At 49.4% G+C, this 19,255-nt stretch overlaps 1 protein-coding gene and 1 pseudogene across 3 annotated transcripts; one reads left to right on the forward strand and one right to left on the reverse strand.

Annotated features, from left to right (window-relative positions):
• Nucleotides 1-2,983: 2,983 nt before the first annotated feature.
• LOC118992928 (40S ribosomal protein S2-like) lies at nucleotides 2,984-3,710 on the forward strand (annotated as a pseudogene).
• Nucleotides 3,711-4,572: 862 nt separating this feature from the next.
• Nucleotides 4,573-19,212, reverse strand: TMEM127 (transmembrane protein 127). 3 transcript variants are annotated; one of them, XM_037055000.1, is made up of 4 exons: nucleotides 19,075-19,212; nucleotides 18,373-18,684; nucleotides 7,652-7,816; nucleotides 4,573-6,879 (listed from the first exon to the last, which is right to left on the reverse strand). In XM_037055000.1, the coding sequence occupies exons 2-4, from the start codon at nucleotides 18,614-18,616 to the stop codon at nucleotides 6,572-6,574; spliced, it is 717 nt and encodes a 238-aa protein (XP_036910895.1). In that variant the 5' UTR covers nucleotides 18,617-18,684; nucleotides 19,075-19,212; the 3' UTR covers nucleotides 4,573-6,571. The 3 variants fall into 3 exon arrangements, with proteins under 3 accessions (XP_036910895.1, XP_036910894.1, XP_036910896.1); XM_037054999.1 differs by having other exon boundaries at nucleotides 18,373-18,688; XM_037055001.1 differs by lacking the exon at nucleotides 19,075-19,212 and adding an exon at nucleotides 18,764-18,870 and having other exon boundaries at nucleotides 18,373-18,726.
• Between the last annotated feature and the right edge of the window lie 43 nt (nucleotides 19,213-19,255).

A 19,255-nucleotide genomic window follows, 5' to 3' on the forward strand; every position in this document is an offset into this window, starting at 1 on the left:
CCTACAGCTGCAGGGAACTGAATTCTGCCCATAACCAGAGGGTCATATCTCCTTCCCTCACAGACCCTCAGAGGCCACAACCTCAGCCAAACCCTTGTGAGACCTGACTCAGAGGAACTGCTTATGCCACGGCTTGTCCTGGCCTGTAGATGCTGTCCAATAGTCACGAATGTGTATGGTCACCAGGTTAGTGATAGTAGTGCTCCACAGTGAGAAACGACCAACACACATCCTTCATGAAACCAGCTTCTGAGTCTTTAGTTGACTTTTACAGAGGAAACTTAGTATCGGAGAGGAATGCTCGATTGTAATACAATTATCTGAAAATGAAAGGGTATGCATTTCCATGATGGGAGACGGTTCTCCAGGGGCCCCTCACGGTTCTGCTGCCTTAAAGTGGGGCACTGCCTGCCCCTGTTCCTTTGTGCGTAGGCAGCATCCTTGAACGACAGTGTCTGCCTCTGCAGCAAAGGGCAGGCTGGCTTGTGGCCTCAAAAGATAGGGATGGTTTCTCCATTTCAGCAAAGAGCAGACATTCTTACTGCGCGTTACTAAAGAGGTGAGTTTCCTAAGCTGCCTGCTCCTTTGCTGTGATGCCACCCGGCATGTATGCAGATGGCATCTGGCCTTCTTCACATCACCCTGTGAGAATCGGGGCTCAGAGAACTGGCACCAAAATGGTGACACTCCATTCTACGGCATGAGAAATAAATTCTCCTTTCTCTCTGACTGGAATGGGGCAGGAAGAATGGAGCAAGCAAAGGAAAGAAAGAAAAGACAATTCTGGAGGCCAGGGCAGGTATAATCAGGCAGGTTGCCTGCTTAACAGTGGGCCCGAATCCAGGGCCCAGCCCTGGTCAAAGATAAGACAGAACTTCTCAGGAAGGCAGAGCTGTCCTGTGCCCACAAGCCTTGGTATCCCAGTAAGGCAGGCTGAGGGAGAGACTATGGGCTGCTCATTTCTGCTTCATAGTTTCGTGCCAGCAAGGATCTGTTATTGGTGTAGTTTTCCCCCTTGGGCTCACATATGCCAGCTGCCATTAGTGGCTCCATCTCTGAATCCAAGATGGCACACGTAACCTTCCTCATCCTGGGCCATAGGGTGAAGCTCCAAGTCCTTGGCCACAGTGCAGGGAGAAGAGCCTGATCTAAGTTGGGCAAAAGAGACTCATCCAGTCTGTAAACAAGAGCTTAGTGTGAGCCTGGAGCTGCTGGTGACATAGAGAGAAATCACGGCTTCGCATCATTGTTTGAGTCCCTGGATCTGGCCAAGATACCTTGTCAGCTCTGGGAACCAACACATGCTGCTGAATTAAGATATTTCCATTAAGAGTTCTGTACCTTGCAGCTGTGAGCACTCTGAAAGTACTGTGGGATTCCAGGCCCTTCCAGGCAGGATCCATCCAATCCCCTCCAGGGCACATCACCTCTGCTCAAAACACCAACTCAGTGTTCCCCAAAGACTGTCCCTTTCTTTTCTGCTTTCACACCACTGATTATTCTCTCATGAAAGCCTACCCATTCCTCAATGCCAAAACTATGTCTCTCTTCCTCCAGGAAGCTTTCCCGGACCATTAGTTTCAAGGGGCATCAAGTGCCGTGTGTCAGGTTTCCCTTCTCCTGACAGTGGGATTGGAAGGCCTTGGGGGGCAAGAACTATGTACCTTAATGTCCACCTCCTCTACAAATCACATGTTCAGTATGTTTGATGAACAAACGTTGCATAAGAAAGCATGATCCCCTGGCCGTAATGAACTTATAAAGTAAAAAATAAGAAAGATATAAAGCCTGTCGACAGACTAAAAATTGTGTGTGAGTGCAAAGACACATACATGCAAATTTCCCTCACCACTCTCATTAAAGCACAGAGAGGCAAACAGGGGAAAGATAAATATAGAACATCCTATGCCTTGTCAAAACAAAATCCACCCTCCACCCCAAGTTTATTCCAGAAGGAAATTCTCCACCAACAGCAGTTGCACCAGAAAGCTAAGTGAGAGAACTCCAAGAGTAAGGTCAAACCAAGGGGGGAACTGGGTCACAGGGTGTAGCCAGACACTGCCATAAAGCGGTCCTTCACAGAGCTAGCTGCGACTTTGCTACAGAGACAAAAAGGGAGAAAGCTTCCAAAGGGGGTTGCCTGCCTGCCGCCCTGCCCCTTTGGGCCGCATTCTCATAGAGCCCTACAGGCTTGAACAAGGTGGAACCACATATCTCTTTGAAAGTTCTTTCATTAGCATTAGCAAACTCTTGAGAACATGGTTGGACTTGGGGGCCTCTGTGCCTCCTACTGCCCTTCGCATCCTGCCACTTCTCATGCCACACCCTTCTCAGGCTGAGGCACTGGCTCCACTTTCCATCTCCTGACAGGTCAGCAGGGACTGAGGCTGCTGGGTTCCTCCCTGCAACACCTGCGGAAACACCAGGCTGTGGGGCCAACTGTGACTGCTCTCTTCTTCCCCTTGTACCGGGTTCCAGGACTCCACACCCTCTCCCACCCATTCCCACTCCCCAGGCCCTCAGACTCTTTCACCAACACCAGGCTGACCCTCCTCACACTTCACCAGTCATTAGAAAAACTTAGTCCTTCCTTTTCCTTCTCAGAAAACTTCTAAGGCTCCCCTTCAAGAGGCCCCACCCCTTGCTGACCTCTGGCCACATCCTGGCCACCAGTTGTGCTTTGATCCTACTAACCCTTTGGCAAGAATTACCCCCACCCGCCTCCAAACTCTCACTTTGAGCCTGGCTCCAGCTGCCACCAGGAAACCTTTGGTACTTGCTCAGGGCAGAGTCCCTTTCCAGCGGACCACTAGACCACTCCCTTCATCCTGCCTGTCTGTGGGCAAGTCCATCTCCAGAAGTGAGAATAGGCAGCCCTCGGAAACGGGACCCTCAGTGTTGGCGTTTCCCTCACAGTGCCTCACAGGCTTTGTACAAAACACAAGGCACCTTTTATAAACATCTGGAAAGAAATTCGTTTTCCCAGGGAACACCAAATGGCGGACGATGCCAGTGCTGCGGGAGGGCCCAGAGGCCCCGGGGGCCCTGGGATGGGAGGCTGCTGCGGCTTCTACAGAGGACTTGGCAGCGGCATCCGGGGGTGACCATTGTGGCCAGTATCAGGGTCAGGGCCATGGAGCTCATGGAGCTCCTGGAGGCAAGGCTGAGGACAAGGCGTGGATCCCTGCCACCAAATTGGTCCACCTGATCAAGGACATGAAAATCAACTCCCTGGAGATTCATCTCCTGTGTTCATCAAGGAATCTGAGATCATTGACTGTTTCTTGGGAGCATCCCTCAAGGATGAGGTTCTGAAGATTTTACCCATGCAAAAGCAGACACATGCCAGACAATGGACCTGGTTCAAGGCATTTGTCGCTATTGGGGACTTACAAAGGACACACTGGTCTGGGTGTTAAGCGCTCAAAGGAAGTAGCCACTGCCATCCGTGAGGCCATCATCCTGGCCAAGCTATTATCCCTGGGCAGTGAGGCTCCTGGAGGAACACAGTCAGCAAGCCCCACACTGTCCCTTGTAAGGTGACTGGGTGCTGTGGCTCCATGCTGGTGCACCTCATCCCTGCACCCAGAGGCACTGGTACCGTCTCAATCCCTGTGCCCAAGCTGCTGCTGATGGCTGGTATTGACCTGCTACACCCCAGCCTGGGCCTGCACTGCCACCCTGGACAACTTGGCCAAGGCCACCTTTGATGCCATCTCTAAGACCCTCAGCTAGCTCACCCCCAACCTCAGAAAAAAGACCGTTCACCAAGCATCCCTATCAGGAGTTCCTGACCATCTTGTAAAGACCCACCGCAGAGTGTCTGTGCCAAGGACCCAGGCTCCAGATGTGACCACTACATAACTTTATAAAAGGAAAATAAGTGAATTAAGCCTATCAATATAAAGAGAGAGAAAACACATTCCTAGCTCCCAAGACATGTACTGTTCCAGGAATTTAAAAGAAAAGGGAAAAAAAACCCCTAGGCTGTTCCGCAAAGGGTGTCTTAAGATCTTTCACTGTGTTGCACATTTTGGGGCCCGGCATGTCTGCGGAACGTAGAAATGGATGAACGAATGAATGAAACGTGGGTAGCTATGCAAGGCACTGACAGGGAAGGCTCTCCTACAAGTTACATCCCGGATCACTGCCACTCACCTGCCTCTCCCGGTCCCTACTGGGATGTAACCACTACCTATGATTTTAAAAGTACAGTTTCTTTGGCAAGCCCTAGCTCGGGGTCTATTTCTCTCCACACAAAACAAGAGTTCTCTTCTGCGGGTCACCAGGGACTCCGACAGGAGGGTCTGCAGCCACCTGGGCTCCTCACGGGGGCCTCGCTGTGCGTGGTGTCAGCTTAGAGGCACATCTGGGTGGCAGTGCCTTCCACGGCGCAGGAACCTGCACTCCCTCTGACTTTTCTAGTTACACACTTCATGAGTTTCTCCTGCTTCTCTAAGAGGAAGGGAACAAACCAACTCAGGGAAACCGTCACGCAAAAATGACAGGGAGTCATTGCATTTATATTCTTATTTGTGGTTTCTGTTCATTTGTTTTGTCTTTGCTTTTTTATTTTTTCTTAAAAAGAAAAAAACACAACCAGGGGAATTTATACAACAGTGTCAGAATAGTAGGGGAAAGAGAAAGGTCAGAGGCATGGAAGTCTAATAAAAAAATGGGTTTTGAATCACATGGAACAGTCCACAGAATCATGTCGGGGGCCTCATGAGACTGGTCCCTTTGGCTTGCATGTTTGGTGCCTGGTATCCTGATCTTCCCTGTAGACACCCAGAATCAAGTGAGGGCTGGCCACACCCCGGATATCTGCCAAAGACAAATGAGGACTTGACAGAGAGACAAAAAAATGTGGTTCTTGGCTTTGTGTGAAGGTATCACACCGAAGTCTCTCTTGCCTAACAGAAGAGTCTAGAAGTGTGAGAGTCATGATGGGACACACTTTGGCATCACAGTGAACTCCAGGCAGCCACTCACTCATGTGCAGACACGGCCTTTCACTGCCCACACAGGCATATGTCCAGACACCCCGAGGCAGTCCGCAAGGAGACACGAGACAGATCCTTCCTCGCCACAGTTCAACAGCAGTGTCCATTCTCCAGTCTTGCTCTGTCGCCTGTAGCAGGAGATTGGGATCCACCTGCTTTTCAGCTCAGCACCAGACACTGATTCCAAAGCTTGGCCATCTGGATCCACACTGAAGGTCTCTCAAGTTTCTCTGACTTTTATGTCAATCTCAGAGCAGAAGATTCAGCCTGACCCAAGGCCATGTGTGGCAAACAGAAAAGCAGAGTGATGGCTGGGCAAGAAAGAGCCAGTAAGTAGCACACTGCAAGGCCAGAGTACATTCAAGAAGGGGAGGGGGCATGCAGCAAGCTGTTGCCCCAAGTCACAGTTTAGGGGAGGCACTAAGCCTGAGGGACACAACCAGGTTGCCAGTCTGACCTCACACAATGGGGCCCACTGGTTGTGGTTCCTATATGGAGAGTGGTGGGTTTCCTGACCTGCTGTGGCCCTGTCCCTGCACAGAGGCCAGGTCAGATCTCAGTGCCACAGTCCTGAGGAGCACCACACTGGCCAGCCAGACAGGCCATAGTCCTCAGCCCCTCTGCTGATGGGGCTCTGGGTTCTACAGGAAGGCCACTAGGAGGGAGGGAACAAGGGAAGAGGGTTGCATTCTGCTGGGAGAGGTTCGGGGAGGAACTACTATGGGCTGGAAGGAGCTATGGCCCAAAACACTGCAGAAACCAAAAGAATGGGATAAATATCAGAAAAATGACAGACGTCTTTTCACTAGTTTAAAAACAGGTTATTGTTGCTATTGTTTTGTTTTGTGTTTTTTTCCCTTTAAAACCACTCAATTTTAAAAGCTGAAGGGGCTGGAAATTCAGACCCCTTCACTCTGATCCTTTCTGGGCACCAGGAGGCCTCAGGCCCACATCCCGTGGTCTCTCCTTGCCGGGGCTCCTGCCACCCAAGCCAGCGGGAGGTGGAGAAAAGACTGGTTCTGCTTCCCAACAGTAATTCCTTCTCCCTGTCAAACCAGAACCAGGGCATGGGAAGTCCAAAGACTAAAGTGCAGAGAAATCCGCAGAGTGGAAGGTCTGGCACTGAGCACTCTGGGAAGGAATGGGGGCAGGGTCAGCTCACAGCTGCAGCTGCGGGGAAAACACGACCATCGTGAAGGAAGCCCGCAGGGCACAGTCCCCTTTCCTTTGGGTCCTGCTGACACTGTCAGCAGCTTCCCAAAGAAAGTTCTGGTCTGAAAGGTATGGCCCATGGAGAAAACTTGTTATGACAATCCCTGGTTGGTAATGACTAGTGACCTCAGGGACAGGAAGGTGGCAAGAGGGGGAAAGTGCATGATATAAAATCTGTGAATCCCAGGTTTCAAGAGCAGGGATACGTGAATAACCCAAAATGAAGAGTCTCTCCTGGGGAAGGTTTGGTGAAGAGGGTCAGGATCCTACCAGCGATGCCTGCTGTGGGAAGGCATTCCTCTGGGTGTGGGAGGAGCTGTGGAGGAGAAGCAGGAGGAAGAAAGCCTGGGCTGGCATTAGGGTGTGTAGGCTGGGGGTGGCTGGAATTGGTTGATGACCTCATATTCCGAGGGGTAGGGCTCGGTCTCCTCCATCTCAGAGAGCAGCTCCAGGGCCTGCTCCTCCTCCTCCGTGGGGTAGTGGCGCAAGAGGTTGGCTGCCGTGGCCAGGATTGAAGCTCCGCCAGCTCCTGCCACCAGGTAGAAACTAACAGCAAAGGTGACATACACTTGGGAACCATGATACTTCTTATGTTGCTGCTGCAGGGCCAGGATGAGTTCGGAAGCCCAGTAGGAAAAGCCAATGACGGTAGCACACTGCAGGACTGGGGGACAGACGGAGAGCACAGAAAGGGGGTTAGCAGGTACACTGAAACTGGGATGCTTGAGGAACCAGCTGCAGCCTCTACCCAAACCCCAAACCTCTCTACCCAACTGCTGCCTCTCTACCCAAACCCACATCTGTCAGAGAACCTGCAAGCCCTGGGAGACTGCAAGGGGGGCTCTCCATGGTCATGGGGTTCTTAGGCTGAGGCTGGGGACAGATGCCTGACCCCACCTGGGCCAGGCAGAGTCTCTAAGTCTTAAGAACCTGGAACTGGAATACGAGGGCTGCTAGAAATCAGTGAGTGCTTGAAAGGAGCAGACAAGGTCATGCAGTTTGGGAGCTGAGTTGGCACCACCACCAATCAAATCAACACCCAGCCTGGTCATGGCAGAGGCTAGTCTGTGGGAAAGCAAAGGGAGAGGAAAGAATCTGATGAGACCATGCTCTCCAGGGAGACACAGTGAGACACTCTGCTCCGTTCCTTGCTCATTCCAGGTCCTGGGAGCCTGGCTAAACTTTAAGCCCATGGAGATCTATGAGATTTCTTCAGGAATTCTAACACTATTCCCTCCCAACAGCTGAGCCAGGAATATAGGCAAATGATGAAAGCAAGCTGCCAGCACACCCTAGTGCTCTAGGAAAGGCTAGAGTTGAAATAAGCATCTGGACTGGTATCTTCTCAGAGAACCTGCCACCCCCACCTGCAACTCCACACAGTTGCCCCCACCCTGTGGCAGTTCCTCCCCCACTGGGAGCAGGCCTGGGCTTACCTGTGAGTATGTGGGCAAAGGCATAGCGACGGGTAATTTTCAGGGCTGGATGCTTGGGCCCAAAGACATCCAGAAGGAACGCAGAGAGACTGCACAGGATGCCCAGGAAGCAGAAGGCGGCAATGACCCGCAGGAGCAGCACTGTCTGGAGATTCATGCAAAAGTCTGTAGGGGAAGAACCAAATTTTAGGACCCCAAGCAGCACCCTGGAGCAGAAGTCCCAACCTGGTAGTTTGTCCCTCTCAGTCACAGTCATGGAGAGCCGGGGAATCCTGGAGAGAGCAGCCATAACTCCTGCTCCCAGCTGGCCCAAAGAGGAGGCTGAACAGCACCTGAATTAACAGATAGGAACCCTGCTCACTGTTCCCACGCACTCCCTTTCTCCCCTTCCAACAAAGCCAATCTAAGTGCACACCTCCATTTCGTTGTACTTGCCACAGTCTTCTAAACATTTTTAAAGTCCCTGACAACCCTACACATCAGCCCATTCGGCTAAAGCATGCTCCCCGCTGCAGGAACTGCTTACTAACTACAGAGCTGACAGCCAGAGAGGCAAGGCTAGAGGTCAATCAATGTCAGTTTTCTATCCAGCCACTCATTCATCCCCTTTTGGTTAGTCATTTAGAAAAATGTACCCTTATAAGAAAGTACTAAATAAGTTAGGAAAGATGGTAGTCTGGACCTCAACATTTATCTTTGTTCACTCCCTGAACCCTACCTAAAACAAAACAAAACAAAAAAATTTAAAGGCATAAACCCACACAAAGGGGAGAGGGGCAAAACACAATTCTGGAAACTGGAAAGTAAAGGGACTTAGAACTGACTTAGAAGACTGGGTAAGCTGAAATACCAGCTCAAAGTGGGAAAGCTAAAACATGACTAGATTTACACCACAAATGCCTGAAAGACTCAGAAACTGACAGCACCAAATACCTTTTAAAATGAGGGCAAAGCTATTGAGGGGCACACACTCAACCAAAAGAGGGAGTAAACCAAGGAAGAAGATGATGCTGAAAAAGGAGGCCCCGCATTCAGAGTCCCTGGGGTCACGGTGAAGAGAGAGCCCAGGACAACTGAACACCAGACATGTAGAGCAAGCCAGATTTCCCCCTAGGAGCACAATACCATTCTTATTTCGTTTCAGTGTCATCCAGACAACACCCTCAGGCCCCTCTGATATCTGTGCAAACTGCCACAGCTCCCAGAATCACACAGACAGAATAAAGGCTAATCTAAAAAGAAGCCATTTGAAGCTTCAATAAAAAGCAGGAAACGTGCTTTAACCTCCTCTCCCTCCTCTATTCCAGCCACCGACAAGCTCTTCTTTCACTTAGGTCATGGGCCATCAAATGACTCAGTAAAATCTGAAAAGCGCTGGCAGGACTTAGCTTTTAGGCTACTTCCCTGAGTCCTGTCCACAGGATGAGGCTGGGAGACGGCGGTCATCACTCTCCAGTGCCCATCACAGTCACCAGGGTCCTCACTGAAAGCATGTTCCCAGGCCTCAGGAATTCTGAGCTCTCTGTCTAGAGCAAGGCCTAGGAATCTGGATTTTAACAAGCAGCCTATAGAATTCACACTCAGGTGGCCTAAGACTTACACTCCCAGAAACACAAATCCTGGGCCTAGAAGAAGAGGGAGCGAGAAGAAAAGTCCAAGAACCCAAGTAGGAGACATGAAGCCAACAAAGCAGACTCAAACCAAGGGACATTGGCATCATGGGGTCTCAGACAGATCCCAGACCCAAAGCAGATACCAAGAGACCCTCGGCCTTTGTGACAGCACACACACCTGCCTCAGGCCCAGACTTCGCTAGGCAGACGGTGGCTGAGCCCACACCAGACTGATGCCCCCATGGTATGGCTGTAGGTCATCCACTAGGCTGCCCTCAGAGGTATCTGTCACTCTGGTCAGCTGACCATCTGTTTTGGGCCCAATCACCCAGTCTGGTGTTTGCTTACTCCCAGAAGGCTTGCCTGTGCGATAGCGCTGCCTCCACTTCGTTCAGCTCTGTAGTTAGCTTAGAGGTCATGCTGTGGGCCTGCAGGAGGCTTCGGTGAAAGAAAAGCTCCTGCAGACAGGGACTGTCTCCTGGCTTCACTCTGAATATTGTTAAAAGCTCCCCGAGGTAGTTCTTCTTGGTCCACATGGCATGAGGCAGAGATGGGGCAGGACAAAAGTGTGAGTAGCAGGGTGCAAGGGATTACAGCACACTCTGCAGCAGGCTGTGTTCAGATTGCTGAATGTGGCTAGGCACTTGGAGCAGGGCTTTAACTGTGGTTCTTATAAAGACCCACTAAGTTTTAAGTTAACCACCAGTCTTAACTAAAAAAAAAGTAATGCTGAGTGACTTCAAAGATACTTTCTTAGACTGAATACTAAGTACAGGAGGTTCATTTTATTATTGTCCTTAAAAATGTATATCTAGCCCTGGCTGTTGTGGCTCAGTGGATTGAGCATGGGCCTAGGAACCAAAAGGTAGCAGGTTCAATTCCCAGTCAAGGCACATGCCTGGGTTACGAGCCGGGTCCCCAGTTGAGGGCACGCAAGAGGCAACCAGTTGGTGTTATCCTCTCTTTCTCCCTCCCTTCTCTCTCTCTAAAAATAAATAAATAAATAAATAAATAAAAATAAAATCTTTTTTTAAAAAGCTTTTTAAAAATGTACATCTATTATATGAGGGGGGAACCCTAAAAATCCCGGAATTTATTTATTTAAAAGCATGTATTTATTCTTACATTATTTATATTTCAGTCACCTTCGAAATACTGAAGTACATTTGATGCAATACACCTGCTGACACTTCCACTGCTCAATACAGTTTTTGAACTCGTCAACTTTAATGCCTTTTAGTGCTTCTGCCATTTTTGTTTCACCTCTTCCAAATCAGCAAAACATTTCCCTTTGAGGACTCTTCACACAGGGAAACAAAAAAAAGAAAGTCACTCAGGGTGAGATTGGGTAGACAGGGAGTGTGGGGCACAAGGATAATACAGTTTTTGGTCAAAGACTGCTGAACACTCAGCACAGTGTGGGCAGGTACACTCATAAATCACCCATCATGAAATGGGTAAACACACTGAAAGTCTTCAAAATAATTTCACTGAAGCCCAACACAGCCTCTCACAACAATGCCAGCTGGTACATTGATATAGATAGGTTCCTAGAACACTCACTTCCTGGGGAAAGCCTGTACTACAAGGGGCCCATCCTCCAGAACATAATTCCAGTTTTGGGGGGGCCCCCCTCAAATACTCTCCCATGTTTCTTGTGTTTCATAATACACTTATTTTAATAATAAGGAAGAATAGCACATGATAAAAAGTTTCAGAGAAGACATCCCTCTCTTCCAGATGTCGAACTGCCCTTCCCAAGAGACAAATATTGTTGGCAGTTTCTACTGTCTCCTCCAGGAACAGCCTATGCACACTGACAGGTCAAACGTTATCTTTTAAGATTTTATTTATTTACTTTTTTAGAGAGGTGGGAAGGGAGGGAGAAAAAGAGAGAAACACCAATGTGAGAGAGAAACATCGATTGGTTGACTCTCGTACATGCCCTGACTGAGGACGCAACCCACAATCCAGGCATGTGCCCTGACCAGGCTGTGGCCTTTCGCCTTGCAGAATGACACCCAACCAACTGAGCCACATGGGTCAGTTATCACTCTGTGCAGCTCAGATGAGGGATTAGAGGCTAGGGGAAATTAAGTGACTTCTTTCAGGTCTCATATTACAGAGCTAGTCTCCAAACTAAAGCTAGACTCCAAACCCAGGGCAGGCTCCCTGGCACTGTGATGCTCAGAATCACCAAGTCCCGGACGTTTTATCTTTCCCTGATGGGGATAATCCATAAATCCTAAAGCATTTGGGACAAAAGTTAGTATAAATGCTCTCAGAGCTACCCACAAAGCTAACAGCTGCTAAGTGAGAGAGGGGAATAGCTGGAAGCACAAAATCCCTTCCAGGCAAAATAGGTTTGGGCTGTTAAAGAATGAAAAGTGTTCATACTGGGGATTATTGAGCAAAAACTGGTTGGTGCGATCGATCTAAGCCTCTGTAGCCATCAGAGTCTGGCTCTGGGAAGCAGTAGGGAAATCACAAAGGCACTGGACTTGGCACCAAATCCTAGACCTACCACAGACCATATGTTACCTACAGCGTGTCACTTAACTGCATTTAACTGCCCTTGGTCTCTGCTCTCTCATCTGTCATATAAAGGCTCAGCATTGTTAACTGCCCTGGCCCCTCCTCACTGGCCACAGCAGTGTCAGTCCTAGTGTGTTCTTCCTGTTTACAGCCAGTGTGAGCCACAGAAAGAACCCCTAAAAGCCAGAGTAAGGATATGCCCCATCAGAAGGTGATGGGGTACAAAAAAGGGGCTTTTGACCCAAATTCAAACAAGGTTTTTTTTTAAATCCCCACCTGAGGACAATTTTTTTCATTCCTTTATAGAGTGGGAGAAAGGGAGAAAGAGAGGGAGGGAGGGAGGAAAGGAAAGATAGCAATGTGAGACAGAAGCATGGATTGGTTGTCTCCCAGACAGGGAACCGTATGTGCAGGGACCGGGGACTGTATCTGCAACATGGACATGTGTCCCGACTGGGAACTGAACCCACAAGCTTTCTGTTACTGCAATGACGCTCCAATGAACTCAGCCACACTGGCCAGGGCCAAACAGGTTTTGTCTCAATGTGACTGACTGTCTTACCCCACTCCAAAACTGTGAATAAACCCTTGGGCTTGATGCAGAAACCAAGTGTGAACTTCTCTATAGTGATGCTAATAGATACCCTGGGAGCCTGTCCCACAGCCCAGGTGGTCTGTCATGAGACAAAGGAGCTTAGTGCACAGAGAAGACAGACAGAGGATCCTGGACATGCTTAGAACTGAGCTCATCCTTTCCTGCCAGACATCAGCATGGCAGAGAGGACCACAAATATCTGCTCCCTTGAGAAGACAGAATCCCTCAGTGTTGTGTAGGTATTATTTCACTTGTGGGGAGAAAAGGCACATGGGGCAAGGTCCTCCTTTTAAATTCAAACCATGTAGGGGCTTCTGGCCAAGATGGAGGAGTAGGCAGATAGGCTTCACTTCCTGGCACAACCAAAAGAAGGCTAACAGACATTTAAAAAACAAAAACCAACCAGAACTGCCAGAAAATTGAACTCTATAGAAGTCTGACAACCAAGGAGTTAAAGAAGAAACATTCATCCAGACCAGTAGGAAGGGTGGAGACAGGCAGCCAGGGCAGAGAAGATGCTGGGCAAGGCAGTGGCTGGTGGAGCAGGCTGCTGAGGCAGCAGCTAAAGGACGGGGCAGTCCCGTATTCAGGTGTGGATAAGCCAAGAGGAACAACTGGGGAACAAGACAGACCATGCAGCCCAGGGTTCCTGCACTAGGCAAAATAAAGCCTCAGAACCTCTGGCTGTAGAAACCTGGGGGATTGCAGTGGCAAGAAACTTGTCTCACAAGAGAGTCTGCTGGAAGGATCCATGAGGTCCTAGAACATACACAAGCCCACCCACCCGGGAATCAGCACCTGAAAGCACACAATCTGCTTGTGGGTAGCAGGGGGAGTAACTGAAAACAGGGCAAGAGAGAAGATAGCAGCACTGGTCTATTACGGCCCTTCTCCCATACACAGTATCACAATGCAGTGAAGTGGGTTGCCCCACCCTGGTGAATACCTAAGGCTCGGCCCCTAACCACATAACAGGTGTGCCAAGATTCAAAAAAAAAGGCCCAAATGAAGGACAGATCAAAGCTCCACAAAACATACAAATAAATGACAAAGAGATAGCTAACCTATCAGATGCAGAGTTCAAAACATTGGGAATCAGGATGCTCCCAGAAATGGTTGAGTATGGCCGCAAAATAAAGGAAGAAGTGAAGGCTATACAAAGCAAAATAAAGAAAAATATACAGGGAACAAACAGTGAAGGGAAGGAAATGGACTAAAATCAATGATTTGGAACAAAAGGAAACAATAAATGTTCGATTAGAACAGAATAAAGAAACAAGAATTAAAAAAAATGAGGAGAAGCTTAGGAACCTCTGGGCAACTTTAAACATTCCAACATCCAAATCATAGGGGTGGCAGAAGGAGAAGAGGAAGAGCAAGAAATTGAAAACTTATTTGAAAAAATAATGAAGGAAAATTTCCCCAATCTGGCAAAGGAAATAGACATGCAAGTCCAGGAAGCTCAGAGAGTCCCATATAAGCTGGACCCAAGGAACCACATGCCAAGACACATCATAATTAAATTACCCAAGATTAAACATAAGGAGAGAATCTTAAAAGCAGAAAGAGGAAAGGAGAATTACCTAAAAAGGAGTTCGTATAAGCTATCAGCTGATTTCTCAAAAAAAAAAAACACCCCAAAAACCCTACAAGTAAGAAGTATTCAAAGCCATGAACTACACTATGCAGCAAAGCTATCATTTAGAATGGAAGGGCAAATCAAGTGCTTCCCAGATAAGGTCAAGTTAAAGGAGTTCATCACCACCAAGCCCTTACTGTATGAAATGTTAAAGGGACTTATCTAAGAAAAAGAAGATCAAAACTATGAACAGTAAAATGACAACAAACTCACAACTATCAACAACTGAACCTAAAAAACAAAAACCAACCAAGCAAACTACTAGAAGAGGAACAGAATCACAGAAATGGAGAGCACAAGGAGGGTTATCAGTGGTTAGGGGGACGGGGAGAATGGGTGTAAAAGGTACAGGAATAAGAAGCATGAGACACGGGGATGTTAAGAATAGTATAGGAAATAGAGAAGCCCAAGAACTTATATGTACGACCCATGGACATGAACTAAGGGCAGGGGAGGGAGGTGCTGGAGGAAAGGTGGGTACAGGGTGGAATGGGATAAAGAGGAAAAATGGGACAATTGTAGTAGCATAATAAAATATACTTTTAAAAGTTAATGGATTAATTAATTTGAACCAGTGGCGTAGTCCACTACACTGCGTTAAGAGAGGCCACACATCCTACCTTCCAGTTGTGCTGTTTATTTTCCTAACTACTGCTTGGCTGCCCCCTCCAGTCAAGAGGGAAAAAGGAAGCTGTTGTGTAATAAGATCCCAAGACACTGACTTTGCCCAAGGTCATTAGTGAGTCATGGGGCAGGATTTGTTTTGAAGGCCTGGCTCTTCCTGTCTACCTGCCCATTGCTCTCACCCCTTCCCAACCCAAACAGGCTGCAGGCAGGAAGATTAAAGATGCTCCTGGCCAGGTTCCTTTTTTTGTCCCATCTCCCTTCTCTTCCCCTCACTTGAGTCCTTGTGAGTTAGAGGCACTTCCCCACCACCCAGGACTTCTCAGCACTCATCCACCCCACCTGCATAGCCTCTCCCTACTGTGACTTCAGCTTTTAGGCGGGCTTCTGACATACAACTCCAACAGGGTCCCCTAGTGCCTGGCTGGCCCATCACCACAGATACCAATGGTCCTAGGCAAGCTGCCTCAAAGGACAGGCCCCACAAGACTCGGGAGTACCAGCTGCATCAGTCACCACTCCTCCGGCATACCGGTCCTCTGGTTGGCCTTTGAACTTCCAGTGGCCTGTTGTCAATCATGATTCTCCTGACCTCAAATCCCAGACTTCCTCATTCCCCAAAGGTGCTTTCCAAGGCTGCTGTCAGTGCTGCCCTTCACTGGCCACACTTAAGAGGCCAAGAGGGAATAATGTGCAGAAGGAACGATTATCTGGGGTCCCATGATCTGGGGCTACTGGAGGTCTGGGTATATCTCTGCACCTGAGCCCAGGTGTGAGAAGCAGGAACCCCTTGGGAGTGGGAGAATTCAGGACACAATTATTTGAGCCAGTCTGCATTTGCTAAAGCCTACAGGGCTCTGCAGGAGGGTGAGTGGCTTTGCCTCCAGATCACCAACCTGAGCTGAACGCTGAGGTGATGAAGGACTTGCACGGCTCTGATAAAAGGAAAAGATGCTGGAGATCACTAAGGTGTGCAGGTAAGAGTAGAGGCCACACCACACTGATCAGCTGTGTGGCCTTAAGCAAGTCACCTGGCCTCCCTGAGCCTAAGACCACTGTGAAGTGGTGGTCATGACAGCACCTACCAAATGAAGGTGTCATTTAGGAGAAACTGAAGAGGGGAGGAAATGTATTGAACACAATGCCTGGTACTCAGGCAGGGGGAAGAGAAACAGGAAGGTACTGCTCCAAAGCCTGCTGGCCCGGCACGCTTCTGATCACCTGCAGAGACCTGATAGGGTCTGTTCTCCCTCTGGAAGCATCTGTAGGCACCAGAAATGGCTATCATTCTAAGACATCTGTTAGGCCCTGAGGATCAGCATCATCACACAGGAGAGCATGTCTAAAAGCCCACTGGGTACCCAAAACTCAACCATTACAGAGCAAAAGAAGAGAAGCAATCAAGACCTCCTGATCCCTTGCCACCTTCTGTGATAGCTCATGAGGTGCCACTGTCAACTCTCTTATGAATGGACACCAAGTATTCCTAGCTTGCAATGCCCAAACAGATGGCCACAGGTCAAAACTGTCCATGGGTTAAGATCTCTAAATAGATGAGCAAACATAAAGGTTAAGGCAACATGCTTTATGTACATATAAAAAGATGTATGTGGGCCCCAACTGGGTAGCTCAGTTGGTGGAGCATCATCCCAATACACTAAGGTTGCATGTTCAATCATCGGTCAGGGCACTTAAAGTAGAAAAAAGTTCCAAAAAAATACACGTGAACAAAGAAGAACCTACACCATGAACTTATTTTGTTACATGGTTTTGAGAAGGATATACACCAAAGCAGAATAACCCTGAGATCATTCCTATGACAGCTGAAGTAAAACTAAGGATAAAAAAAATCATTTTCTACTGGGTCAGTAGATGAGGCAGATGCAGCTATGCCACCCCCAGGTGTGTGGCCCTTGAGAGATGTGACTTCACTTCTCTGAGACGCGGTTTCCCGGATTTCTGAAATACGGAGCAGGGATCACACTGCCTCTCCCCGCGTAGGATGAATTTCATGAGCCTCCTGGAAATTATCTGAATGGGAGAAACATCAGGAACTCTCTCCTGGTTTGGAGGTGCAACAAGCCCTTGAAACACTGAAATACCAAGGGGTCTAGATGAAGTGATGGTGGCAGCTGTGCCTCAAAGAAGGCAAGTAAGGGGACTGTGCTAAGAGAAAAGCCATCCAGACTCAACTCCAGCTTGATGGCCTTTCTGCCCTCACCTACGTGCCAGAGAAAAAACTGCAGGTCACAAAGCCTTCTGTCTTAATGAATCAGGGAACAGACTGGGAACAAACCAGAAGTCCCCATCCTGTTCTCTAAATCATCCTAATCCTAATCCCTCAAAAACTCAAAAGAGTTGCAAGTCAGAGAACTCTCCGAAAAATACAACATTAGGCCACAAGGATACAGCTTTTCAGCCTAGACCTGTAGAAGTGGTATAAGATCCAAGGCACAGAGGAGAACTTGACCTTTTCACCAAAACCCAATGTCTGAATCCTTAAAGAGGCGACATGAAGGTATCTAACATTATAGCTTTTGAGACATGGGGCAGCAAACACCTGAAACACATCACAGCCAGAGAGTGGCACAGGGAGAAAATTCAAAATGGTTCAAAGGACCAGGGGGTGAAATCAGTCAGTGAGAAAAAGGTAAGAACTATGTGATTGCATTCATATGTCGGATAGCAAACAAACTCATGGACACAGACAGCAATGTGGTGGTTACCAGAGAGAAAGGGATGGGGACTGGAGGTGGCCTAATATATGGTGACAAAAGATGGTTTGACTTTAGGTGGTGGGCACACAGTGCAATATACAGATCATGTATCACAGAAATGTACACTTGAAACCTATATGACCCTAGTAGCCAAAGTCACCTCAATAATTTTTTAAAAAGACAATAGGGGTGATGAACTGTGCTGGTACTAAGGGCTATGGTGGGTCCACTGACCATTTTTCGGGTAAAAGCCAGGTAGCACAATCCTGCACTCACAATCCTGTACCTTCACTGCTGGAGAAGTGGTGGGCAGGAGCAACTATGGGGCTCCCTGGGACTGCAGCCACTGCCCCCCTGCCCTGGGTAGCCTCCCCTGTGTCCAGTAAGTTGACCAGTCCCTAGTTCCTTTCCCCTTTCTCTGCCCACCAGGCTGGAAAACACGAAGAACAAAGAAACCTCGCCTCAGTAGGGCACAGATGTAGGGTTCCAAGAGCCAAACTCCAATTGCTTTACTGTGGCTGGAACTGAATCCAGATTAGCTAAAATGCCACAGACTCCCCTTTTCTATAATAAAAATCCAACTACTGTAGAAATAAAGCTATTTTAAAATCTAGCTTTATTAAAAGTTCATGAATCAGCTGCCCTAAAGAAATCTTCCTACATCCCAGGTTTCTTAAAAAGAGACGGCTAATTGTAATGCCCAGCACCCTTGTCTTCTCTTGGTATACAGCGCCCTTCCTCAGGCAGAATCCTAAAATAGCAGCAGTCCCGATTACTGTGGCATGAAGAGTAGGTGCTTGGTTGAATAACATCTAATTAATGAGAAGCCGGACCCCCAAGAGCCACCTGGTGGGCACGAACGCCAGGCAACAATGGGGCTGTTTCCTTCAACCGAATCTTGCCCTAGTTACCACAGCTCCAGTCCGCACTACATTCTACCCCCCACCAAGGAGCCCTAGTTGCCCAAGCGGAAGAGGGCCGGCGAGCGGTGGTCTCACCTTTCAGCAGGTCCGCCTGCACGTAGCCCAGCACATCGGAAACCCCCAGCTCCTGGCGGGAACAGGTACCACCGTGAATGTGCAGCCAGGCAGGCTCGGCGAGGGCAGTGCACAGCGCTGTGATGGACAAGGCGCCGGGCAAGGCCGAGGCCAGGCTACGCTCCGGCTGCTTGGGCAGAGCGCTGCCTCCCGGGCTCCTCCGCCGGCGCCCACCGGGCACCCCTGCGCCTCCGGGGGCGTACATGCCCGGGGCCGCCCGCCGTCGCTCCGGAGTCGCTGATGCTCGCCGCCGATCTCCGCGGAGCGCAGAGTCTGCCTGTTCCAAGGAGGAAGCAGGTAAGGAAGGCGCAGGGCTGCCAGGGCCGACACCGGAGGCTGGGCAGGTTGGGGCCAGGGGCCGGGAGGAGAAAAGAGGGCTGCAGACATTCAGGGGGCGGGGATGGTGACTGGGTCACTGGAGTGGAGATGCAGAATGACGACCCGGAGAGAGCTAGGAACTGCCTGGGAACTGGGAAGAACGGGGCGGAGATATGGGTTACTGGTGGGAGAGAGACCCAGACCCGGAGTCTCAGCCAAAGGATGTCAAGGGAAGGAGGACTAGACTGGGCCGCAGGGATCCGGGTCCCAGGATCCAGGAACGGCGCTCTGGGACGCGACCTCTGCACGGAGAAGGCCCTTCCCCCACCAATCGCTGTTCCTCACCAGTCAGCAGGCCTCGGGGATGGCGACGTTCCGGCCGGTCACAGGCTCCTCAGTAACCCGAGGTCGAGCGATCCCAGGCCCTAAAACCCAAACACCAGGACCAACCCGATCCCGACACACTTCCGCTTCCTCTTCCTCTGCCTCCGCCTCCTCCCGCTCCACGCCCAGTCTCCGCAAGCGC

The sequence above is a fragment of the Sturnira hondurensis genome, unplaced genomic scaffold (genome assembly GCF_014824575.4).
Source record: "Sturnira hondurensis isolate 20B ecotype Veracruz unplaced genomic scaffold, ASM1482457v3 Scaffold0008480, whole genome shotgun sequence".
NCBI classification, from domain to species: domain Eukaryota; kingdom Metazoa; phylum Chordata; class Mammalia; order Chiroptera; family Phyllostomidae; genus Sturnira; species Sturnira hondurensis.

Bases quoted from the DNA above. Each gene is read 5' to 3' on its own strand.
- TMEM127 (XM_037055000.1), bottom strand. From the start codon at position 18,616: ATGTACGCCCCCGGAGGCGCAGGGGTGCCCGGTGGGCGCCGGCGGAGG. The intron at 7,817-18,372 runs GTGAGACCACCG...CTTCCCCTACAG, and splicing joins GCAGGCGGACCTGCTGAAAG to ACTTTTGCATGAATCTCCAG. The intron at 6,880-7,651 runs GTAAGCCCAGGC...TCTGTCCCCCAG, and splicing joins CTTTGCCCACATACTCACAG to TCCTGCAGTGTGCTACCGTC.